Consider the following 27,854-nt stretch of genomic DNA (forward strand, 5'->3'; position numbering starts at 1 on the left):
AGTACTGCAACCGAAAGATCATCGGAGCTCGATGGTATGATAAACATCTAATGGCAAAGGATCTTGAGGGCAAGTATCTATCGGCTAGGGATGCAACAGGCCATGGAACACATGTGGCATCCACTGCAGCCGGTGCTCTAGTTCCAAACGTTAGCTTCCATGGGTTCACTACCGGTTACACAAGGGGCGTCGCGCCCCGTGCACGGATTGCTGTATACAAGGTCTGCTAGAACCAACAAGGTTGTGGTGAAGGCGCCATCTTGAAAGCGTTCACTACACTGGAACCCGACATCTGTGACGGGCCTAAAGGCCTTTTGGTGATGGACGCTGGCATGGTCAGTGTTGAGAGGTCACTGATGAGGCCAATACACTATGGACGGGCAAAATCCCGTCACGAATCGTAGGCACCTTTGACGGTCCTCAAAGTAGGTCCGTCACAGAAGGCGTTACAGCCCATCACGGATAACGTATCCGTGACGGGCTTGAAATAGAGCCCGTCAAAGATACTAGTCATCTGTGATGGGCACATTTTATAGCTCGACACCGATAGGTATCCAGGCGATTTTGTAGGACGGACATGAACTTATCTTTGACGGGCTGAAATTATAGCCCGTTACCGATAGGTTCTAAGCCCGTCACAAATAATGCAATAATGATGCGTTTTTATTACGACCCGTCACCGATAATAAAATACAAAAAAAATTGTATTTCGGCAAGCCTCTGAATTGCTAGCCATGCCCTCTGGAATACACGCATAAATATATAATCCCAGAAGAGATAAATACAAATATTTGGTCACAACAGTTGTATTTGGTGAGCAATATAGATATATACCAATATTTGTGCACTGCAACTATTGTACTTCGTCAGCAATCATCATGTAAATATATACAAGAACACATGATGTACAACATGTTAATAGCAAATATTTGTAAAGCACATAGTTAACTGAAAGGTACTAAAAAATTGTTAGCTTTGCACCACAAGCTACAGGGAATGAAAATTGTTATACTTTCTAGCACACATAGCTACTTAGAAAAATTGTTTAGCTTTACACCACAAGCTAGAGGGGAAATTGTTTAGGACGGCATCGAAGTGGCATGAAAAGTTCCTTTTGTTATACAACTTCCGAAAGCAAGAAGGAAGCTAATTCTTCTCTAATATTGCCGAAGTTGTGGGGGGAAATATTATTTATATTTGCCTGTAATAGAGATGTCAATGAAATATTAGAAAGTTGCATAACGTGGTTAGAATACTATAAGTAAACCCGTAGTAATGAAACATTACACAAACCTCAAGATCTAAATTTTTCACCTCCATAATAAGATTTCGCATGTGGTGGCACATGTGGAAACCACACGTGTCACCAACCTGTTGTTGGATAGGGAAGTGAAGGTGGTGGTGTAGGTTTGCTTTTCCTCCTTGATGCTTGCCCCCTTTTAGGACACACACTGGTCCCATGCAGAGTCGAAGGCAGAGGTTAGAGGAGATGTTGTACTTGTGACTCTTTTGAGAGTTGAGGTAGTAAACCCTATTCCATTTAGGGACAATGCACACCAAAATCCAATGATATCTGCGTTCGTAATGTATTTTTTGGTTAGGAATCGAGAATATATGTTTTGAAATAGTTTCTAACTATGGATGGATTACTTACCGTTGATTGTATGCATACACGATGAAGTCTTTGTCTTGGTGTGCCCACAAGCAGTTTTTAAGATATTCGACAACCGCTTCCAAAGCATTGTTCAACTAAGTGTCATTAATCTGCTGAGGGTCTAGAAAGCCGACTTGGCTTCTTGTCCGTCGGGACTCTTTCCAACATAACCTAAAATTGAAGAAGCTACAATTAGCATTGTACGGTGCATTGTACTCACAGAATTAATCTGTACTAAGGGTATCGATACTTACAAGGAGTAGCACTTCAACAACCCTGTGTCGATCGCACGTTGTCGAAAAGGGTCGCATAAATCGTCAAATCCCACTATGAAGTATGCGGGCGACAACAGGAATGTCCTAGGACCATGGTACATGACTATGGATGCATCTTTCTTTTTCCTTGATGCATTAGTCCTCTCCATGTAGTACACATGTAGTTGTCAGGAGTAAGGCCCCATTTTGCTAAGGACGCTGTCTGCAACCAAAGGCATGCCTAACTTGAATTGATGTGGATTGGTCACTACAATGTCAATGTTAAGCTTCTTGGGAGCTAACGATTGGAGGCGACGACTGAGCCTACGTTTCCTTACGACAGTCGGCCACGGATGTAGGGCCAAATTCAATGTTAGCTTCCACAGCGGCTTGTGTCTGCAGTTGTTGTACAGCGGTGGGAGCTGAAGGTAACGGGCGAGATGGAGCATTAGGCTTAGCGACGGCTTATTATATCCTTGGGCCATTGGATGAAACTCCCACGAGCCGCCCCTAGTGTCATGATCTCGTCATTGGGAGGGATTTGTAACGGCCATGTCAGCCAGTCGTCTTTAACCATGTCGACTTGGACCTTTGCGTGTCCAGCAACCAAGTCTGTGTCGTGTACCTTCGTGGTTTCAGTTGGCTTTTACGCTTGGCCATCCGTAGCATCACAGCACCAGGTGGGTGTCACTCTTACTGGTAAGATGCACATGACGATATCCTGCGTGCATTGAAATCATGTATTTAATGTAAGGATGTATGTACATATTGAAAAATGATCAAGTTTCGAATAGGTCGTTACTTACTTCAATGTGATCAACTACGGCTGGCACCGCAAGAGCTACGTCCCCAACTTCTGCTAACGCGCAGCTGCTTCTCCGCTGTGAAGGGCATACTTCTTCTACAACGGCGGGAGGTGGTTCGTCAACTATGACCATCTGTATCTGTTCAAGTTGATGTCTTATCCTTGCCTCGACCTCAACCATCTTTGCATTAAGCTCTTGACTAAATTCCTCCCGCAACTCCTATCGTACTTGCTCCTTTAAGCGGATTTCCTTGTCCGTCTTGCTTACTTTCCTTTTCTTGTACTGCAAGCTATACTGAGCGAGGCCAATTTTCCAAGGAATGGTCGAACCAATTCCTCTTGTGCGGCCTCGATGCTCAGGGTTTCCAAGCGCTTTGGTGAGTAGGTCATCCTCCTTCCGCTTAGATTGGACTTCGCTTGGCGAGTACTCTAGGTCCGTAACTAGAGCAACCTACACAAGACAAGTTTGGTAAGATAATAGGAGTTGGACGACACATGTCTATGAGGATGTGATGTTAATCAAATTGCAAACTCACTAGGTGTTGGTAGACTTGGGCATCTGTGGGGTTCGGGAAGTAAACCATCCCATCGGCACTGGATTTTCCATGTGCTCGTGCCCAATTTCTTGCGCGCTCATCCAGGATGTCGACAAAAGGAGACGGGATGTTAGACTCTCGGGCGGCCTCGTCCTCCCTGCACCATTGGTCCATTCTCCCTATGTATCCTCCCATTCCTAGCTTGCAGCTCCTTGTGAGCCGAACTAATGGCTTGGAACTCTGGCATGCTCTTCAATTGCTTAAATTCTTCCCAAACTTTGGGTGTGATGTGCGGGTACTCATAAAATGGGGTTGGGTTGTTGGGGTTGAGCACGTACTCAGAGTGTAGCTTATACTTCAGGTTCTTCCAAGCCGTACCCATCTTCTGAATCGCGCTTTCCTTCAGGGCCCTCTCAGCTTCTTCGGGGAAGTCATAACATCCCTTGAACCTTTCCCAGGCTTCATTTTTCTCCGCTGGAGTCACCTGGTCCATGTGTTTGTGGATTATGCTAAAGTACCGCCGGCCAAGAATGCCGCAAATACTAGCAAATTTCTTCGCCGCGATTTTAGGTGTTGTGGGTGTTCCAGTCCCATCGATCTCGGTGATGGTGTACTTGGTCTCAGGAAGTTTGTTCTGCGACCTACGGTTCCGACCTGATGTGGTTGCACTAGTGGGCGAGGACGGCTATGGCTGTTGGTCAGCCATTTCAGACATAGTCGGCTTGTCTGTCCTGTGATTTTTCCTAATAATAAATGCGGAAACATAAAACCATTGCTCAACATGTATACGTTAAGAACACATCACGAATAAGATGTAACGAACACCTCTAATCTAACCTAAGTACTGGTAAAGGTAGTAATTACAAGGTAATTAATGATGACTTCGTGATGAAACTCTGGACCGTTCGCTTATAGAAGAAACAAACTCTAGTGCAGGAGACAAACACGCACATGCGGGATAAAAATCCGGATCTAGAGTGTGAGAAGCGTGACGCGGCTAAACAAGCAAGAAGGGTTCCTCCGGAGAATCCGAACCCCATCCGAATCCTATCTGGCGAGTGTGGCCTGGACTTGCTCAAGGCAGCAGACCACATGTGTTGAGCAAATAAAGTCCCATGGAACTTCTTCATGTTTTTCCAAAGATGCCTCATACATTCCCGATGCTCAACTCCTGGGTACACAAGATCAACGGCAGTCTCTATCCCTTTGCCTGTAACATCAAAATGACAAGTGTATTAGTACTCTATTACATCGCAATGTGATCAAAAGTTGCAAGAAAGAGAGCACATATTCTAACTGACCTGCATCTGTGCTGATGACCAACCCTGGAGGAGTGCCTATGGCTTTCTTCAAGTTTAGAACAAACCATGTCCAACTATATCTGGACTCCGTCTCAATCACCCCATATGCCACTAGAAACAGTTTATTTTGGCCATCAATAGAAACAGCAGCTGCCAACTGATCTCTAGCCCTTCCTGTCAAATGGGTTGAGTCCATAGCAATATAGGGGCGACATCCTTCTATGAACCCATCAATGCATGGCTTAAGGGCAACAAAGAATTTTATGAAGCACACATTCTCATTGTCTTCTTCTGTGTCTAACTCAACAATGCTTCTAGGAAGAGTTGCAAGAAAGGTAGCTTTATAAGCTGGGATCAGCTCATAACTTGCCATATAACATGTCCAAGGCCTTCTCTTTACCCGTGAAAACCCTGTGATATGGGACATCTAGCTTGTATGTCGTTTTGATCCTTTCTTGCAACTCTTTAGGTATCATTGTTGGTTTGTCCTTCAACATGTCCACCACTCTATCAGCAATCCAACTCTGTGACGCCATTGTGACACCACACTTATTTTCAGAGCCACAAGTGTCTAGTGGACCATTCACCTTCACCTACACAACAATGGAATAACATGTAAGAACTTTGTGTAAAAACATGCAAGAACAAATTAATTCAAATCATGACACATACTTTGCACCCCACATACTTCTTGCTAGTGGAGGCATAAAAAATCCACTTACAGTTGGTCTCCTCTTTTAGCTTACAATGTGCCCTAAAATGTGATTTGCTTTTCTTCACAATTTTAAAGAGATAACCACCCAAGATGGCATGTTGAGTAACTGCTGATTTGCATTGATCCACATCTGGGAAGACCACATTTACATCAATACAAGGATCATCAGCATCATATGAAAAGTCAGCAATAACATCAACATCACTCTCATCATCAATATCATCAGGTGCATAGCTTGCATCAGAGTCGGAACAATCAGGCTCATCACAATCTGAGTCAGAAGAGGATGCCAACTCAGTGTCATAGCTGCTATCACTTAGAGCCAGCAGTGACCCAGTGTCCTAAGATTTTTCCTCATCATGGACTCCTTTGTTCTTAGACTTTTTGGTTGGCTTGGATTTTTGTGGGGGTAGTGGGGTTGCCATTTTTTCTGTGATTTGTGTGCCATCAGAAGTAGGGTGCAAAGATATGAGAGGAATGCTACTACTCTCTTGTTCAACACTTTTTCTGACAGTAGGATGGATCCTTCTTTTTGTGGGTGAACATTGCAATGGGCCTGAAATATTATGACTTTGTGCTTCCATATGCACTACCCCAAGAGTGTAGTTGCTGGCCAATGATTCTTTTAGTTTTCGATCACTTCTTATCTCTATTTCGCCATCCTCAACAGCATATCATAAAGAAATATATTGCTTAGAGCCCCACACAATTTCAGATCCTATGAAATCAACTAATTGCAGCAAAGTGTAGTTTTCAATGTCAATTGTTGTTATCAAATGCCTACTTCAGCAATAAGTCTTTGGTCCCCCATCTGGCAAACTGAAATAGGACCTTACTCTAACATCAATTGTTATATTACTTTGATTGGACCTACAAATTATAGCAATGTGATCTCTTATAAGCAAACATATGAATATTCTGATCTCTACTAAGCAAATAGATTACTAATGGGAGATGAATATTGACAAATAGTGGAATGATGTGAAAACAGTGAAATAGAATTGCTAGATAACCATTACATGCATTGTTTAGTTCGAAAATCTCACCCTTCTCAAACAAAAAAAATGAAACTATATGCTTCAAGTTCAGCGATCTCTACCGGAAATATGTCATACGGGAATGACGACTAACCCATTTAGTTCAGATAGCAACATTAGTTCACATGAATATATACAACACATTCTATAGCATTCAACACCATTCAACAGTGCATTCAACATTAGTTCACATGAATAGCAAGTTGTTCAGATAGCATTCAACAACATTCTACTACACATCATGAATATCAAACAACAACACTGGATAAAGGGTACAAGGAGGAAACCATTCCACGCCGGCTGCCAGTTCGATCCCGATGGTCGCCGCCGCCACAGCCGCCCACTGCCTCCAAAGGCTGTCGTCGGCCTCCGACTGGCTGCAGCCTCCCCACGGCCGCGCTGGCCCGCCATCGCCCTGCCAGCCGCTCCCTAGCCCACCGCTGCCCTGTCGGGTGCGCGCTGGCCCGCCGCCGCCTCGCCGGCCGCGTGCTGGCCTGCACCGCCGCGTTGGCCCTCCCCGCCATGCGCGCACCCACCGCCGCCTCACCGTCCGCCACCCACTCCACTCGCACCCTGCCCGGCCGGCCGCCGCCGTTTTCGCCTATGCTTGCTACTATTGGGCTGTCGGTCAAAGAGTGTGAGAGAGATAGGGTTTAGGGTTTGAGAGGGGGTATTTTGGTCTTTTTGCGTGTCTTTTCTTTTTAAAATTTTTTTTCCACTTCCAATTGACGATAGAGTAACTTCGCGGTCAAACGGCGCCTTCAATTTTGAAAAACAGGGTCAAATCTGCAAAGAGAAAAAAAATGGGGTCAAATGCGTAGTTGGGTCCCAAAATGGGGTTAGTTATGCAATAGCCCCTTTCAAATATGCTTGCTAGGAATGACCCATTACAGATATAAGGTTGTCTATAATGGGTCGTACTTATGGACTGTTACGGATGATCGGTAACGAGATAAAACCATGACCTGTTACGGACGAGAACGTATCGGTAACGGGTGTTGCAGGATAACCGTTATGGATAACTATCCTTATCTGTAACGGGTCTTAGTTATGGACCGCTATAGATAAGAACATATCAATAACGGGTGTAGTAGGACGAACCGTTACGGATAAGAGCAGATACAATAGTAGCTATAAGCCAACTATAAGCATATTTTAAAGAGATAAAAGGAGGGAGAGAAGAGAGGTGGGCTACTAAATTGTAGCCAGCTGCACATGGGCTCCAAGACAAAATATGTGTATGACATGTGGGACCATGTATTGATGTTTTGTAGCTAACTATTGTATGTATTGACTATTAGGATGGCTATAGATGAATTGGAGCTAGTAGTTGGCTATACTATTGAACTTGCTCTAACTAACCTTATCTGAAATGGGTCATAATTATTGCTCGTTACAGGAACTAACCTTATCTGTAACGGTAACGGTCGGTAGTTACGACCCGTTACAGATAAGAAAATACTTATTTAAAAATAATATTTTTGTTTTTAAAATTCTTCTGGATAGAGATTTTGATAAAATCTACAACTTTGTTTTTAAATTATTTGTTACAAGGTACAGATGTACAAAAATTGGCCAAATGTGCAATAAATATTTACAAAGTAGTATCAAATATGCAAGGGTAAAAACGTCCATTCATGTATCATTTAACATAGTGCTCACTTAACGGACTAGGGTCAGCCGACCGCTTCAATTTTAAAAACCAGGGTCAAGTCTATAAAGTGGAAAAAATAGAGTTAAATATACCGTTAACGTTTAAAGTAGGATCAGTTACGTAATATAGTCCCAAACAATATTGTTAATTTGGCCTGTAGTCATTGAAGCTCGTACTGAAGGATTGGCGATCTGACCCCATCCTTCCTCATCCGGTGATCGATTCACAGGGGTGGGCGGCTGGGTGATCTGTCCTGGCCGGCACCCGAGAGGTATACTTCTGGTGACCACCCAAAATTTCTTTAACACTCTAAACAAGACTGATCTCTGACCTAGTGTCTATCTCCCCTAAGTATGCTTCTCGTAAATTATTGTCCTCTAAACATGTCATAAAATCCTATAGCAGGTAGTGGGACCATCCACCTTCTCCCCTTAATTTTGTCCAAAAGTCCAGTATTCTGACGTTACTCTAGAACTCGTAACTCATTCATGTCACAGAATAGTAATTGGCTTTGTAGTCATTTTCCAGTACAGAGGTCAAAAGTCTATAAATTATTCCATGTACATTATTAGAATAGGAGGAAAAAGAGTCACCGGGTTTACTCTATAATTAAGGCTATAAATTATCACACTAATAAGAGATAAAAAAATCTAACATATTATTTGATCTTGGTGTATTCAAATTACACAGCGATGTATATCGATCAACATAGTTTTGTACTACCTCCGTCTCTAAATGTTTGATGCCATTGATTTTTTGACACATATTTGACTTTTCGTTTTATTTAATTTTTTATGCAATATATAAAACTATATATATGCATTTCACAATAAATGAAATGATATAAAAATAATAAATAATTATGTAAATTTTTGAATAAGACAAATAGTCAAACGTGTTTTAAAAAGTCAATGGCATCAAACATTTAGGGATGAAGTGAGTATAAAATACAGTATGCACAATATGTATACAAACAAACCGAGGTTTAGACTTTTGTCGGCATCGTGTTTTGACATTTCAAAAGCTCGTTTCTATTTCTAGAAGTAGTAGGTAGTTGAAAGCAATTCGCTTGTTGTACCGACAAAATATGAATGCCATGATATGAAATTCTCCAACCATATGTTGGTCTGCGGTTTTACACATAATAATAATCTAACTACATACCAGCTAATTACTGATAGGAGGTATAGGCAGATTAATTTGTGCACTCTTGAGAAATACAAGATCATCAAGAAGTCATGGTCAAGAAGTTAATTTTACTACCTTGAAATATCTCATGGAAATTCGTTTATGTAAACAGTCAAGTCTGGCCAAACATAACTTCATTCAATTCTACCGTTTATAACGTGTCAAATTGCGTACTTTTCTGTGTCCCCACTGCTAAACGTACGCGTGATACCGCATATGGACAAATACATACCTAGTTGAGGTAAGTACATAATTATTTTCACATTTGTTTGTTTTTCAGCTGAACTCATAGTTGAGGTAAGTACATATTCCTTCCGTTATTTAATAAATGATGTCATTGACTTTTATTATTCACTCTGTTGTTTTAGTTGACATCATTGACTTTTTTATATATGTTTGACCATACATTTTATTCAAAATATTTATAAAATTATCGATTATTCTGTTATGATTTGATTTATTAATAAAGTATTTTTAAATATGATTTATAATTTTATATATTTAGATAAAATTTTTGAATAAGACAAAGGCTCAAACTTAAATTAAAAAGTCAACTACGTCAATTAAAAAAACAGAGGGAGTACATGCATGCTTAATCATTCATCATACTCAAAAATACATACAAATATACAGAAGTACATATAAGTTATATATAAAATATATTTAGTTATAAATCTAATCCCAACAAAAATTATATTTATATAATTTTATTAATAACATGAATGTTCAAATATGTAAAAAAAGTTAATGATTTCAGCTATTAAAATATGAAGGGAGTGTGTATAAAGGCCCCAACTGTAACATATACAGGGGAATTTACCGAAATTTCAAGGGCATTTGAACTGTTGAAAATAAAATTCTTGTACAGTTATCTAACAAAATTTCGTTAAAATGAACCCACCTGTACATGATGTTAGACAAGGGTCTCTTTCAAATATAATATTATATACTGGATTCTACGCATATATATCCTAGTTTTTTTATGGCTCATTCCTCACAACTACTCTACCACGAAAATTCAAACAAATTATTGCCGGAATGCCTGTATGCACACGTGCAGCAAATAGTTATTTTGAACATTTCTTTATTTTGTTTTGAATTTTGTACTCTATAGGCCCCAAATGGAATTAATATTACAATTTACTAAAATTCATATGGTATTTGAACTGTTCATTGTCAACTTAATGTAGAGATTTTCAATAAATTTCTCCAAAATGATTTCATCTTCATACGAACTATATGATCAGAGGATTGTAATTCCTAGATTTTTTTTTTTGTTTCTAGGAACATGTTGGCCAAAAAAGAAAACAGGCCGGCCGGCCGGCTGCTAAATAAACCAGTGTTTGCATTACCACGAAAACGGCACTTCCGAACCCAGTTACCACAGGTTACCGCCAAATACTATTTGATGCAAATAGTTAATGATGTTTTGTACGTAAAATTTGTTTTCAATATTTTGTAAAAAAATGCATATGAAAGTTTTTTGCAAATAGGTAAAACACCCAACATCCACTTTTCTTATTTGACACCATTAGCTTTTGGTTTTATGTTCGACCAACCGTCTTTTTTAAAAAATTATGCAATTATTAATTATTATGTTATGATTTGATTTATTACTAAATAGAGTTGAAGCATTATTAATTTATTTTGCATATTTTTACAAAATTTTGAATAACACAAATGATAAAAAAATCAACATTGACAAATAATAAAAGCTATTGGAGTATTTATTTTGAATTATATATTGCTTAATCATTTTCCGTATTTTCTTGTCCGGAATATTCTTTACATCTGCCTATCTTTCCTTACTGGGATATATGGTTTTGCTTATAAACAGTTAATGCATGACCTGCGTGCCATGTTTCACACACATATATATATTTCTTTCCCATGCGATAATGAAGAGAAAAAATGCGATTAATTTAGCATACATTTCTCCGATATTTTTATTCTCGTCTTTCGGGACAGCTAGCATTATATTTGACCTCAACAACGATCATCTATAGGGAAATCAACAAGAAATTGTACAAGAAGACTTTTCAGATCGATATATAGAAGCACACACGTATACGGTTCAGTCATTGTCCAAAAGAGAATTTTTAGCATGCATGTACGACTTGGCCCTTTTATGGAGAAAAAATGATTGGCCATATGGTAAAAAGAATCTATAAGTACGTGCCAGAGTTATGAATACTATCAGATCTCTTGGACAATCATACAAGCTCGGTAGCCATGGCTGGATCTGTTAGCATAATGCGTCGGCTGCCTCAAACAGCAGCCATGGCCATCGTCCTTCTTGCACTCCTGCTTCCACTGCAAAGACTCTACGTGGTAGCTCAACAAAATGAATCGAAAAAGGTACTCTCCGTTTTCAATGTTTAAGCCCCAATCAATTGTGTAAATACACATGCAAAAATGGATTTCTTTTATTTTTAAAAATATTTTATTTTTAACTTTAAAAATAAACATCGTTATCTCTTATTTTTGGATCTGAATATTTTAACCACACCACCGTACCTAGGCTACACTATAATACCCTAGACCTTTAATATTATTTTGGGTTATTCATGTGTTCTTGTTCCGATTTTGTCTTGTTGGGTCCAAGTATTCGTTGCAACACTAATGTACCGTACTTCAACACCTAGAAGAAAAGTATTCCTGACACATGTTCAATTAGATTAAGTAATAGTGAATTCTTAGCTTCACTATAACTATGAAAAGTATGTTCACCTGAATATATTCATGGGTATTTGGATTTAAACACTGGTGGACAGAACCATATACCCACGACCCTACAATTGCACAACTGATTTTCTGTATATATGTGACTCCCTCTAAGTTTTTTTATTTCACGCCGTTCACTTTGAGATCTACTTTTGACCTTTCATATTATTTAACAATTTTATCCAAAAATACAAAATTATAAGTCATGCTAAAAGTTCCTACAATAATAAATTAAACCATAAAATATATTTAATAGTTATATAAGTTTTTGAATAAGATGAATTATCAAATGTAGACATGCGAATATGCAGCGTCAAATAAAAAAATGCAGGAATTGTATATTAGTGTGCTACTGTATGTGCTTAGGAGTTATTTTGTCATGAAAATATGAAAAGCTAGTTTACATTGATTGCTTGCTTGTTAATTTATAACTAATTTTGTGAATGGGAGCAGCTGTACGTGGTGTATTTAGGACCAAAGCAGCATGACGATCCCGAGAAAACAACAGCATCACACCATGATATGCTAACCACCATCTTAGGAAGGTAAACAAAAATGATATGCTTCCTTTGTTCCGAAATAAGAAAAATGTTCTAGATACATATATATACATTCAATCTTAAAATCGTAAATCATTAAAAACTAAAAAAAATAGGATTTAATATGTGAAAAAGGTACTATTAGATTTGTCATGTAAAAACAGTTTCACACGGTTGTGTTATATTTTAAATATATGTTGTATTTATAAAGTATAATATGAGGTGAAGCTATGAAGATGTCTGAAATGTCAAGTACTCTAAGGACATATTTGGTTTGAAAGAATTTTAATCCATAGGAATAGTAAAAGTAGAGCAATAGAAATATGTAGGCAACATCAATTTATATGAAATTTTCAAGAGGTTTAAGTGGATGGGTATTTTTTTCTATGTCTTTTTCTCTACAACTCATAGGAATACGAAAACATTCTTTGGTTTTTCCTTCCTTCCTTTCTACAAACCAATCGAACGCCTCTCAAAGTAATCCAATCCGTAGGAATTCAATTCTTTGTTTTTTCCTTCAAAACGATTAGGTCATAAAACCTCTAAGCATCAGTTGCTATTACATACAATATACAATTCATCTCTATGACAAAATTAACCATAAGTAATATTTGCAGCAAGGAAGAAGCAATTGAGTCGATTATTTACAGCTATAGGCATGGCTTCTCTGGGTTCGCTGCTAAGCTCACAGAATCCCAGGCACAGCAGCTTTCAGGTGAGTAGTGCATGGATAATTTTGGTGGTTTTTCTTGTCAAATCTTTTGTGACATATGCACTACATGCAAGCATTCTTGCATACGCATATCAATCCTAAGAAACCACCGAATGTGGAGCAGTATATCATTAAAAATGTCTATTTTACTGCCTCAAGTTGTTTCACTGGATCACTCAACCCATAAATTGCTGTTCATCAACTCATTTGACAACCTAGTACTAATTAAAGACGATTCACTTCCTCCCTGATCGATGCTTTGTCTTTTTTTTTCCTCCCTATATACTAAGTCATATTTTGCGGTAATTTTGGTATGATAACAATAGATGTATTACAACTTATGTCTCAAAATATTATATATTTGACCGAGGAAGCATCTAAGACTGATTTTAACATCGAAATGTTATAGTTCGAGCAAACAATCATAATAAAATGAAAACATCTTGGTTTCTAACTTTCTATACAGGAGACTACGTACTAATAAGATAAATGGTGAACTGGAGACATGGCAAGATCTGTTTTTTTTTTTACCAAAACACTCTTAATTTACTTAATGAAATAGCAGAGCTCCTACTTCATTTCAAGAAGAAAAAAACATCATAAACAATACATACCAAAGATGTACATCTATCACGTAATTTTCAACCATAATGTTTCATGTCATGTTAATGCTTCATGTCATTGTGCAGAGTTACCGGAGGTACGCAGCATAAAACTCAGTACTGTGCACCCATTACATACCACTCATAGCCAGGATTTTCTTGGATTAGACTACATGAAACCAACTGGTCTGCTCCATGATGCAAAGCATGGAGATGGCGTCATCATTGGAATAATCGACACAGGTAACTCATTTACTCACTTAAGATTGAATATGGTGAGTGTACACTACGGAAATCACACATATGCAATATTTAAGACGGTCTGATGTTCTATTGGTAAACAGAGAAGAGAGTACGGAATACCTGTATTGAAAAGGATTTTTTTTATCATTATAGAAAATGTATCTGAAGGTCCTGTATTTTCTAGTATAAAAAATGGTATTTTAAGGTGGTAATTACCTAGAGGTTTTAATTGACGTTTTACGCTAAAAATTCGATAATGCAGATATTATCATGCACCGAAAAATTTCTCAAGTTTGAATATACCTCATGCAGCTGGCATACAGTAGCTAGTAGATTTTCCTTTTTGAACGTGAACAAGACAGGGTTCCTATGAGCAAGAACTTTTAATGAGAAAAGTAGCCGGTAGATTGTATTATTGTTTTTGCTGGTGTTTTCTACGAGAAGTTTGTAATACTGGTTATTCATTCTGTACTAGCAGAACTTTATCTATGTTCATGTTTGAGTTATAAATGTACGCTTTCACATGATATTCTTTCCAAACGTAATTTCATTATTAATTGTTTTCTTAATCCAAAGACTATTTATGAAATGGGGATACCAACGCCAAAATAGCAGTTAGCAGCATAAATAACTTGTGGCAACTGCTAGGCTACAACAATATGATGGTTAAATTGGTAAAACGTAAAGTCACATCAGCGAATAGAGATGAGAGATGATTCGTGCAATTTTTCTGTTTTGTGTCAGGTATCTGGCCAGAGTCTAAAAGCTTTAGTGATAACGGCCTAGGTCCTGTCCCTTCTAAGTGGAAAGGCATTTGTCAAGCTGGACAAAATTTCACATCTGACCAGTGTAACCGAAAGATCATCGGAGCTCGATGGTATGACAAACATCTAACGGCAAAGGATCTTGAGAGAAATTATCGGTCGGCCAGAGATATAGAAGGTCATGGAACACATGTGGCATCCACCGCAGCCGGCGCTCTAGTGCCAAACATTAGCTTTAATGGGCTTGCTGCCGGTTATGCTAGAGGCACTGCGCCCCGCGCGCGGATTGCCGTATACAAGGCCTGCTGGAAGCGACAAAACAGACAAGGGGGTTGTGACATAACAGCCGTGCTGCAAGCAATTGACCATGCCATACTTGATGGCGTAGATGTGCTCTCCCTTTCTCTTGGAGGAGCCTTCATTGAGTACTATGGTAGCCTCCACGCCGTGAATAATGGTATAACTGTAGTCTTCTCGGCGGGGAATGAAGGCCCTGCTCCTAGGACTGTTAAGAATGCATCTCCCTGGGGCATATCAGTTGCTTCAGCCTCAATGGACCGAGCATTTCCCACTGTTATCACAGTTGCCAACAGCACCATCAAATTTGTGGTATGTTACCTTCCTCCTGGCTGTTCTTTCCGAGTAAGCATGCATGCATGCAAGCGATCGATAATTGCTGGGTGCAGGTACGATGATTTTACTGACTCCTTGTCGTCATCAATAATTAATCACAGGGTCAATCGTTGTTCACTGGGTGGGACGATAACAGCTGGTATCAGGTCTATTGGTCTAGGTACGGTCAACATTAATTTTCTTGTCATCAACCAATAAACAAGCCATCATATGCGTCCTATGCTATATTAATCGTTCTTGTATATATGCTGTCCTGCTTGAACTATAACGTTTGTGCATGCAGGTGCCAATTTGGAACTCTGGAAGTGTTAAATGTAACTCTTGCTGCAGGGAAGATTGTGCTTTGCTACAGTCCGGCCACTGTGAGCTCAACTTCACCAACATACACAATGGGTGCTGATATAAATGCTCTAAAGGAGGCTGGAGCGAAGGGAATTATTTTTGCCACGTACGCTTTTGATCTGCTGGATGGTGTCCAACAAGGTTGTGGCAGCATGCCCTGTGTTTTGGTAGACTTTGAAGTTGCGAATCAGATATTATTATCATCTGTTGATGCAACCAAAGGACTGGTAGTTAAGGTGGCCCCAGCTCGTACTTGGATTGGAGATGAAGTGCTCGCGCCAAAAATCTCAACCTTCTCCTCCAGAGGACCTAGCCCACTTTTGCCAGAATTCCTCAAGGTGCTTACTTTAATTTGATGCATTTCCAGGTCCAGGACGTCAGTATCAATATACTCCTAATTAGTCTTTCACCTAGCTATGTTATGTTGTATTTCTGTTACACGATTTCAACTTAATTTGGAACTATAACTTCTTTTTGAGGGCTAGTGCATACAAAGTAGATGAACCAGCAACATTAAGCTAGCATTAATTTCCACCAAATACATTTTAAACAAAAAAATGTTATGTGAGGAAGGGCTCCAATATTAGGACTTATTAGCAGACAGGTGAGGCTTCGAACCTACACCGACTAGCTGGTTTTGAGAGGAAGGGACTCCCATATCGAAACTTATTGACAGAGGTCGTGATACGCTTCGAATCTTAGCCAGCTTGTCCATCACCTTATTTTGCTTAGCCAGAAGACTCGCAGGTGTTTCTCACCAAATATATTTAGGAAAGACTAAGATAATCTCTGCTAACCACTGAAAACCAAAAATTTAGGAAGAGCGTGAATTAAAATTATTGAAAGACAGGAAAGATATAGCAAGGCCTCTTTCAGAGAAACTCTAGGTAAAGTCCGAGAAGACACTTATTGATAGACTTTGACTACCTTACTCTCTGCTAACAGTATTCAATATTGTCATTGATAGAATAATGTCGATTGTTGATTTTCATTTTTTACTGGTAGAAAAAATATTCTACTAATAGTAGCTGATGCGGTACTATAAATAGATTTGATTCGTTAGATTAGAAAAAATAAATAGTCTAGATTAGTAGTGATTAGTTCCACTACTAGTACAGAGCATTGAGGAATGTCCTATGACTGACACAATGCAGTGAACTGTGTCAAGGTGCATAATTTAATCAGACACACACATATAAATATATATGTATATATTCCATATTGTAACTTTAAGACTATTATCTATTAATTCATTGAGTTATTTATTTTCTGTTGGAGATTACCTTACCTGACATATACTTTTCCAATGCAATAGCCTGACATTGCAGCTCCTGGAGCTAATATCCTGGCAGCAGTAGGAGATTCATACATGTTCATGTCAGGAACCTCGATGGCATGCCCACATGTGTCAGGTGTAGCTGCATTACTCAAAGCATTGCATCCGGATTGGTCTCCCGCTATTATCAAATCAGCAATGGTGACTACAGGTGATTTATCTTCATAGAAAATGCTTCCCATCAAGCATATAATGTGTCACTAATTTGTTTCCTTAATTCCAACATTGACCACCAGCAAGCAACGAAATGTATGGTCTCCCAATATTGGCTAATGGGCTACCTCAGAAGATAGCAGATCCATTCGATTTTGGTGGTGGCTTCATTGATCCAAACAGAGCTGCTGATCCTGGCCTAGCATATGATATCAACCCAAAAGACTACGTAGCCCTGGATTGTGAGTATACCAACACAAGCTGTGAATACCAATATCTGAACCTCCCATCAATTGCAGTTCCAAACTTAAAAGCATCGGCAACTGTGCTAAGAACACTGACAAATGTTGGCCAAGCTGATGTTGTATACAAGGCTGTTGTGCAACCTCCTCCTGGTGTGCATATATCAGTAGAGCCATCTCTTCTGAGATTCAGACAAGGCAAGAAGAAGCTGAGCTTCAAGGTCACTTTTAGCATGGCACGTAAGGTCCAAGGCGGCTACTTGTTTGGGAGCCTAGCATGGTACGATGGAGGTGCTCACTATGTTAGGATCCCGATTGCGGTTCGACCGGTTGTGTCAAACAATTATGCAGATGTCTCATGAAGCTTGCCTCATCCTATTTTACCCCTTATTAGATGAATTTTCCGCGCAAAAAAGAGATGAATTCCCCTGTATCGTTCAAATTATTGTACCGTACGATTTTATACACTTTATGTTTGTTTGTAATTTTTGATTTCACTGCCTTGTGATAACCTGTATTGTACGGCATATGTGAGAAATAATAATGAATAAATCAGGGGTTTCCTGACGTGAACAAATTAGTCTTGATTATAGCATTGCTACGGTAATATATATATTCTTGCAACCCTAACCCGTGACGTCTGACTCAGTCGTAGCCGTTGGAGATCGGCCAAGCTATTACAATTTATCGATTCGATTGCAAACATCTGCTTAATTTGCTCCTGGCTGCTCCGACTGCAGTTTCGTCGTGCAATGCAAGCTGGTCACCGTTACCGACCTGTGGAACGGACTAGCGCCCGGACTCGTCTGCACTGCTGACGACACCCTCCACAGCACGGAGGGCGACCGCGCCATGGGTGTCAAAGGGTAGCTCGGTGGCCGCGTGAACCTACCCCCGGTGAGCCTATCCATCGCCTACTTTCGCTTGCCCCTCTAGCTTTATGACCAGATCCAACTGCAAGGGTGATGGATCCATGCGCTGCGACCCTGGATCTGGCCGTCCCCTTCTTCCACCGTCGGCTTCCTCCAACATTAGCTGAGAGCCGGCCGCTAACCTGTTGTGCCTCCTCTGCCCTTTGGGGTCGTGGCCTCCCTAAGGAAGGCCCTGCCACCGCTGTCAATGCTGTCGCACAAGCTGGCCAGCGAGTCGTTCAGGTGGCGGCGAGGCGAGGGGAGGGAGGGAGGCGTAGTAGCGGTGGCTGGCTGTTTCGGTAAGGACACCCTCCACAGCACCAAGGGCGATCACGCCATGGGTGTCAAAGGGTAGCTCAGGGGCCGCGTGAACCTACCCCCGGTGAGCCTATTCGTCGCCTACTTCCGCTTGCTCCTCTAGCTTTATGACCAGAACCAGCTGCAAGGGTGATGGATCCATGCGCTGCGACCTCGGATCCTACCGTCCCCTTCTTCCGTCGCCAGCTACCTCCAGTATCAGCCGAGGGTCAGCCCCTAACCTGCTGCGCCTCCCCTGCCCTTTAGGGTCGCGGCCTCACTGAGGAAGGCCCTGCCACCGCTGTCCTTGCTGTCACACAAGCTGGCCAACGAGCCGCTCAGGTGGCGGCAAGGCGAGGAGAGGGAGGGAGGGAGGGGTAGTGGCGGTGGCCGGCTGTTTCGCTGCCTAGGTCTCCCTAGGGCTCGAGCGACATGGGTGTTGCTGTTTTTCCTACAGAAAAGAAAATGAATCTATGGACCTTGTAGACAAGTGTGCGATATTAGATCTTACTCATCTCAAGCCATCTGTGGTCATTGAATGTTTGATTTGTGGTGCAAATTGGCCAATCATTGACGAAACGGAGACATCTATAATATATCCAATACTGATTTTTTTCTCATTTAAGGTCAGTCTCAATGCCTAGTTTCACTACATAGTTTATAAAATAAGTAACTTGATGAAACGAGATGCATGAAACAGCTATTCATAGTGCAACGTTTCATTGTACCATTTGCAAAGCTAAATAAATCATTTAATTACCGATAAAAGTTTGAATGCATACAAATAGTGTTTAATGGCATGAAACTCCTCAAGCCCCTCAATACGAGTTTCACTGCGTTACCGAGCACATGGTAACGATGCCCAAACGTTTCATGGCCCTGAAGTGAATTCCTTCTGTCTCCTCACAGTTTCCTGTAAATATTCTCTTTTGTGCTGATGTGTGTTAACGCTAGAATTTGGATAATTTTCATTGGAGATTAAACTGTGATTAAAGATCGAATCAGACAGGAAACAGGGCTATCGGATAGAAGATCAGGCGGAATACAACTCAAATTCAGTCGATGGAGTCTGGATCGGATAAGAAATAGAGTCCGATTAGGCCTAAAATGTTACAAATATATTCGAGAATAATCAGAGTCCGTGTAATTTAATTTTATCTGTTAATTAGAGTAAGTTTAGATTTTTTTTCTTTATCTCTAAGAGAGTTAGACTCTGATCGGGACTTGTGTATTAGAGATAGAGTCTACCTCGGAGTTTGTTATTTCTTTTATCTATTAGGAGTCGTATGTCGTGTCCAACACGGACTAGCGTCAGGAGACGCACGTCGATGATGCGGCCAGCCAAAACGCACGATGACGAACACGACTGAGTAGATTGGATCTTCGCTCTGATACCACTTGTTAGGGAAATAGGCCAGATAACCAAGAAGTGGATTTAAATAGAAACTCTTATGGGAAAAAACCACAAGCGCCAACTGATAGTAACCACTATGAGATGTGATTACGATGTAGGGAAATAGATCGGATCGTCGCACCCTTCCCGTGTAGCTTACAAGTGATATATATCAGGGAAAATCTAAGCTTCCTAATAGAAAAAGACAAAAAATCCTATTAGGAAACTAATCATACTCCTATAGGAAACGACTAAAACAAACCTACTAGGAAACAGTAATATAATCCAAATACATTATAGATAAAAATTCAGATCATATCTCTCACAGTAACCATTACATATAATAAGAAATAGGGAAAATTTCTTGTATGCCCTCCAAATATTAGCCTATCCCCTATGTGCCCTTAAATTTTGCTAACTCATTTGCATGCTCTTGAATTATGATTTTGATCCATTACAGGTCCTTTTGGTCGGTTGACCATGAGTACCGTTTAATTTTTATAAAAATGTCAATTTTGCCCTTATGCATGGAAAGAAAAACAATAGGAATATTTGGAATATAGTATTAAAAGCTATAAGCTTGGTGCGTGTGACTATTATATTCTTTACTGTGTAAGCTATTATTCATGAAAAAATATTTTATAATAATAAAAATATATCATTTTTATTAAAAGTATATGTAATGTTTTTCGTCATAGTACTGTAATAGATTTGCTACGTGTTGTATAACTTAAAAAAACACTATCCATAACTTGAATTTGTTATGGTTACCATTTATAAATATTACAAATATTTTTTAAGATATCTTTAAAATTTTAATGTGTAAATACTATAACTTAAATTTATTATGGTTACCGTTTAAAAATATATTATGCTACATACATTACTTTCTCATATATCAAACTTATTGTTATAGAACAAAGTACTATATTTCTAATGTGTAAATACTTTATTTTCTCATTCCTTATATATCTAGGGATAAAATCAATATTTTTACACTTATTTAACGGTCAACTCACGGTCAACTAACGAGAGGGATATAGAAAAGATCAAAATAAATATTCATGGGTATATAGGAGAGTGAACAAAACTCAGGGGTATAGAAGAGATTAGCTAAATTTTCAGGGGCATAGAAGAAAATTTTCTCTAAGAGATAAGTTGTATTGAAACAGTGCAAACTGAGTTTTATATAGATGAAACTCATTTTTGTTAACTCCTTAAGACATCATTAAAAATTAGTTATTTAATGATAATGATAATTTTGCGTTCCAATCAAAGGAGCCTTTCCAAACATGTATTCCGTTTTAAAAATTTATATTTTTCTGTCTCTTTTACATATAACACAAATGCTAATTCATCGCTCCTGGTTTTACTGCTGGCCATGAGCTTCTTTTCCTATAGCTCGTCAAGAAATGGGGCCAACGCCACGAACCAGGACTACACCGCTCGTCTTTTCCATTCGGTTTATGTTTATAAATTAGAATTAATATTTTAATTTTAAATTTAAAATTGACTTAGTTTTTCCACCGTAAGTAGTTTATTATTCAGTTTTAGAATTTAGATGATTATATATGTATATAAATTTTATTTATAAATTATTTTTTGTTTATAAATATATTTGGTTCCCTGTAAAAGCCCAACATTAACCGAGCTAGTGTCGTAGTCAGTCAAGATGAAACAATACGATCCACCGAATCACGTGTACTTATCATACTTGACCGACCGTGAACACAAATGAGGCTTTTTGTTCGGTTAATTTCAATGAGAGGAATTAGAGGGCAATGAGAAGGAATAATTGGACGCTACAGTAGACGTGGAATAAATTGCTTTGAAATCAAGGATTAACCCAACAAGAGACATACTCCCTCCGTCCCAAAATAAACCAATTTTTCACTTTTTACCTATAATTTTTTATTCTTCGTCTTATTTAAATTTTTTTTACGATTGATATTTTTGTTTTTATTAGATGATAAATTATGAATAGTACTTTATGTGTGACTAATTTTTTTTTAATTTCCTAAAAATTTTTCAAATAAAACAAAACGGTCAAACGTTGAACACGAATATCAGAGAATTGGTTTTTTTTATAGAGGAGTAAGATGGAATGACGGGTTGAGCATTCACGGCCACGCTTTGGCCGTCCAGCAGACGTCCATCTCCGCGCGCGGATCCACATGCTAACTCCCGTGTCGGCACGGCACGGGATGGAATTCCACGTTCGGTTTAATCTTCCTAATTCCATACTTTTCATTTGTTACACCTATGTTTTTTAAACTGTTAAACGATATAATTTTGTTGAGATTTCTATAAAAAATTATTTTAAAAAATCATATTAATCTATTTTATAATCTTTCATAATTAATAATTAATTAATTATATATCAATATATTGTTATGTTTTTTACACCGAATAACCTCCCACCGAACACGGCCTGACTCCTCGAATTGACCTGGCCAGGGCACGTGATCTAAAAGTAAAGATGTAATAAGGTAAATCATATCCTATACTAGATTTTTTTTAGAGAGGAAGTCCTACAAGACTTGCATTACACGCCTCTTTACTAAATAGCCAACAAAGTTTCCTAGTGTAAAATATTTTTAAATCATTTAAGAACAAAATCATTTCAATGGTGATTTTGATAACATCATCATGGTATATTTGTTCAACTTGTAAGTGGTTTAATACAGTATTTTGGGACACCGTACCTATAAAGGCTTAAAGATCTTAGGATCAAATTTAAGAGTCAACTAATGTTTACTGGGTGGTAATGGCAAAATCAAAATGTTCAGTAAATTAATGGAAGACTGATAAAAAGTAGAACTGCAATTAATATTTCTACGGTGACAGACATAATGCAATTGTAACGGGTGACAACAAAAATTCCCTTTTCTTAGTTTATATAACTTAGGGCGGAAATTTTTATTTTTAAATATTTTTAATAAATAATTTTGTTATGAAACCCCTTATGAAAAAATTTCACCATGTTTACATCTTTACCATGCCACCCCTTCTAGCGTGGTGTTGTTACACCAAACTGGTCAGCACGGCTTGACAGGAACACGCTGGCACATCAATCACCAGCATAGGAACATTGTCTTACTACATCAGACATGGCGGTGTAGCCAAAGGTTTAGATAATAATAATATTTATAGAGAAGACTTAATAATAAATTATTTATTAAAAAGCTTAAAATAAGAATATTTTTAGAGTGACAACACCGTCTAGATAGATTAATAGAGGAAGGACAAATTAATTGGGGTCGACATCCTAAAACAACAGAAATTTCTAGTACGGCGCAGTTTATATTTATGTGTGTAAGCATAAATATTTTTTTTTACGACTCTCTTCATAGTATAATATGTTTTTTCATTTATGTAGATGGGGATTCATCAAAATACTAATTTGCAGTTTTAAGATAATTGTTTGTTCACCCCAATAAATTAGAAAAAGTAATCATGTGAGTTTATAGATGGTCATTTAGTTGTGGAAAAAAACATTAGTAGATTATTAGTAGTAGATAAAAAACATTAGTCAATCAAATTGACCCATTCAATCATAGGGTGTGACTGTACGACGTATTTGCAAATAACAAATAATTTGTGAATAAAGCTTTCATAGACGGATTCTTAGCGATATAAAAGTAAACACCATAAAATAAGAAATAACCCAAAATAAACTCTATATTAAAAAAATTAAAATTTGGAGCAAAATTGAAAAGACGAGGGACATATATTCTTCTAATGCTGTCATATCACAGTTGCTTGGATGAAATGGCAAACAACTAATCGTGGAATCCAGATCGAATCTGTTTGACATGGGTATATATGTATACACACGTCGGCGAACTAATTTGTTATGGTTGGAATGGCCACACAGTAGGAACCAATTAAGGAATTGAAGTTCCACAATCACTTTGCTGTAGCCACCATGGGACTTGTGCCGATGTGCCTAGCCGCCGCCGCCGCCGCCGTGTTCGCAGCATCAGTAGCCCTAGCATCTTCCTATGCGGCGGCCGCCGTTGCGTCGTCCGGATCAGGTTATATTCATCTTCTGAATCTCATGGCAGCAACCAAGGTGTGTGCACTCATATACTCTTCAGCTATCTTTTTTATTTAACACATCTTCTTATTAATAATGTTTCTTAACAGAAGAGTATGATCCCAATAATGAAAATCCGTGTAAACGGTGGTGTGGAAATATGCCTATTCCTTTCCCGTTTGGTCTCTTATTACAATGCTCCGGAAGTGGGAAGTTTCTCCTAAACTGCACATCCAATCAAACACTACTTATCGGAATTCCTCCAGCACAATACCGAGTGGTCAACATCTCATTAAACGATGGTCTCCTGTTCGTGAAGAACATCACAATGCCAACCACAGCAACGGCCCTGCATGACTTGGACTTGTCTGGAGGCCAGGGCATTTGGAGATGGGCTGTCACCAACAAAACATGTGAAACTGCAGCCAAAACCGAGGCATCCTACGCTTGCATTGCCACCCACAGTGTGTGTGTTGATGCAGCTCCTGGCTATCGTTGCAAGTGCTCTCCCGGCTTCGATGGAAATGCTTACATCAATGGTGGCTGTCAAGGTACCCTAGCTCTGATAAGCTTCAACATGTATAGCTAGCAGAGGTTTGCTATGACGCAAAACAAAACATGTTGTCAACTATAGGAAACGAATTTTGTTCCAAAAAAAGAAAAAGTAGCAAAGGGAGAACCATCTTCTGTTATACTCCCTCGGTTTTTATTTTGATTGACGCCGTTGATTTTTTTTATTTACATCTGACCCTTCGTCTTATTCGTAAATTTTATTCAAATATACAAAATTATAAATCATACTTAAAATTACTTTAGTAATAAATCAAATCATAATAAAATAGTTAATAGTTATATTATCAAAAAGTCAACGATGTCAAAAAAAATCGAAGGGAGTACTATTACTATCGGATACGATAATAAGTGCATTTTTAGACTTCAAATTTGGCTCACAAGGAGTACTTTTGTAGAGTGCTAATTGCCTCGTCAATCACCTCATATTCAAATATCTTATTTATTTTACCCCTATCTACCTCTCACTTCATACAATCTATTTATTTAATATATATAATATTTAATTTATTTTGTTCTTGTAACTAATTTAGCTTTATAGTGATAGATCAAAATGGCATTTATATTGTGACAAAGGTAGTATTATGTACTTCAGCCGATCACGTCTAGTTGCGTACTATGCAGATATTGATGAGTGTTCCATGCCGGACCTGTGTGATGGACTGTGCTCCAACATCGAAGGGAGCTACCGTTGCATTCCTTGTCCTAAAGGCTCAACTTTTAATCCCCTTGAAAGGATATGCGTATCTAATGGACACAGCCTTCTTCCTGGTATGTCAGTCCTGGCTCCTTTTCTTTTGCAAAAATGAAATTTCCCTTGAGAAGTATTCATCTACGTTCTAGGTCTTCCAATTGGACTTGGCTGTGGTATTGGAGTCCTTGTTCTTACGGTGGGTCTAGTTTTATTTGTTCGATGGTGGAGGAGACATATGCAAAGGAAACTTAGAAGGGAGTACTTCCGGAAAAACAAAGGCCTACTCCTTGAGCAATTGTTGTCGTCGGATGAAAGTATTGCACACGATCCAAAAATATTTTCGTTCGAAGAGCTAGAGAAGACAACCGACAACTTCCATTCAACGCGTATTCTTGGTTGTGGAGGCCATGGCACTGTATACAAGGGAATTTTGTTGGACCAACGCGTGGTTGCGATTAAGAAATCCAAAATTATGGACCATAATGAAATCAGTCAATTTATCAATGAGGTCGCAATCTTGTCTCAAATTGTTCATCGGAATATGGTAAAACTTTTTGGTTGTTGCCTTGAATCGGAGGTACCATTACTTGTGTATGAGTTCATCTCCAATGGTACGTTATATGACCTTCTTCATGGCGAGCATAATACAACATTCTCATTAAGGTGGGAGGATTGTGTCAGGATTGCACTTGAGGTTGCAGGTGCTCTTTCATATCTACACTCTGCTGCATCAATACCCATATTCCATAGAGATGTGAAGTCAGCCAATATACTCTTAAACGACAACTACACTTCAAAGGTTTCAGACTTTAGGGCATCAAGATATATCTCCATTGATAAAACTCGGGTGGTGACAATCGTACAGGGGACATTTGGATATTTAGATCCAGAATACTTCCACACATCTCAACTAACTGAGAAGAGTGATGTTTACAGCTTTGGCGTTATACTTGTTGAGCTCCTAACGAGGAAGAAACCAATCTTACTAAACTGTTATAGGGAAAAACAAAGCTTGTCTCATTACTTTCTTCAAACACTACAAAATGGAAGAATCATGGAAATAGTTCATCCCCAAGTTGCTGAGGAAGCAAATGCAAGTGAAATCGATGAATTGGCATCACTTGCAGAGATGTGTTGACAGATCAGAGGAGAAGAACGACCTAAGATGAAAGAAGTGGAGTTAAGACTGCAGCTCCTAAGAGCTATGGTAACAAAGAGAAGCCATCAGGGGTTATTAGGTAAAAATGAGATTGGGTCATCAGTGCAGTCCAATTCCAATCATGCATCTGCGACAAGGAGTGTTCTGCTTCCTGCAGCTATTAACCCATCGATTGATCATCAGGATGCAACTCGTTGCTACACAATGGAGCAAGAGCTCATTTCTTGGACGGATCTACCACGCTAAACTGTAGTACTGTACTACGCTATGTTCCATGATATATACATCTGCAAACTATTTTCTGCTATTCTTTTTTGGACTGTATGTTTTCTTTCAGTATAAGTATATTCTCTTTGGAATGCAGTTGTTTTACTGAATTTAGTTCATTTCCATCATCAACCCTCTAATTTGAAGCAATCTGTCGCCAAGGCATTCCATTTGCAGGAGGAATCGCCTGCAACATATCAATCAAATTCTGTGCACATTCGATCATCTTTGTAATCGCTTGTACATTCCCCTTACAATCTTAATATACTTTGGCCGACTACTTGGTAGGCCCAGCCAAAAAAATTCTGTGCACATGATTTCAGATATATATCACACACATCTCAAATTAAAAGGAGATCAGCTATATATCATTACCAGGAATTTAAATAGATTTCAGATCAACTGTATTAAAATTAAATTCATCACACAGAAATGGAGGTCAGAAAAAATTAATAACCCTGTGAAGATGAATCCCTCAGATTCTACTTTCACCGAAATGTTTAAGCATTCAATGCATTATTTTAGTATTTTAGATTAACAGCCGACATCATTTTAAGCATTCAGACCTCCACTCAGTATTCTCAGTGGCGGGCGCATGATTTCACACTTGGATATTCAAATTATAACGGTGTAATAAAAAAATAGGGTTAATTAGATCATACTATTATAAATTTATTAGTTTTAAAATATACCATTAGTCTATTACTATTCGACTAATGATAAAGATGTGCAAGAAAAACGAAAGAAATACCAGAGTGGACACTGTCAGTCAGTGATCTACATCGACCTTTCCTCTACCTCCTGATTTATATTTCTTTTTATGGATTATATTGAGGTCCTAACCTCTAGATACGCCTGACAATACTGAAATCTCACGTGAAAATGTTGATGTGGTTGCTAAAGAAATTACTTCTTAAAAAAGTGACGCTATTTCTTCCTTTTACTTTGGAAATGTGTTTTTATTTGATTATTTGATTATTGCACAATGGCTACGTATTCTAGGGTCACATTCGCCCTCACCCATTAGTTAACTTACATCTCTCGTTTTTCGCACGCACGCTTCCCAAACTACAAAATGGTGTATTTTTTA

The 27,854-nt window shown here is 38.7% G+C and overlaps 2 protein-coding genes across 2 annotated transcripts; both read left to right on the forward strand.

Annotated features, from left to right (window-relative positions):
* The first annotated feature begins 11,376 nt into the window (after positions 1–11,376).
* Positions 11,377–17,857, forward strand: LOC102703301 (subtilisin-like protease SBT3.8). The gene is made up of 9 exons (XM_006653061.2): positions 11,377–11,502; positions 12,322–12,413; positions 13,025–13,122; positions 13,809–13,964; positions 14,709–15,337; positions 15,463–15,521; positions 15,645–16,041; positions 17,019–17,190; positions 17,276–17,857. The coding sequence occupies exons 1-9, from the start codon at positions 11,377–11,379 to the stop codon at positions 17,794–17,796; spliced, it is 2,250 nt and encodes a 749-aa protein (XP_006653124.1). The 3' UTR covers positions 17,797–17,857.
* A 6,106-nt stretch (positions 17,858–23,963) lies between these two features.
* LOC102711146 (putative wall-associated receptor kinase-like 16) lies at positions 23,964–26,773 on the forward strand. The gene is given in 4 exon segments (XM_040523004.1): positions 23,964–24,072; positions 24,185–24,625; positions 25,269–25,415; positions 25,488–26,773. Coding segments are annotated over 4 exon segments (1,953 nt in total). The 3' UTR covers positions 26,744–26,773.
* The last annotated feature ends 1,081 nt before the right edge of the window (positions 26,774–27,854 follow it).

Source organism: Oryza brachyantha, chromosome 4, assembly GCF_000231095.2.
Source record: "Oryza brachyantha chromosome 4, ObraRS2, whole genome shotgun sequence".
Lineage (NCBI taxonomy): Eukaryota > Viridiplantae > Streptophyta > Magnoliopsida > Poales > Poaceae > Oryza > Oryza brachyantha.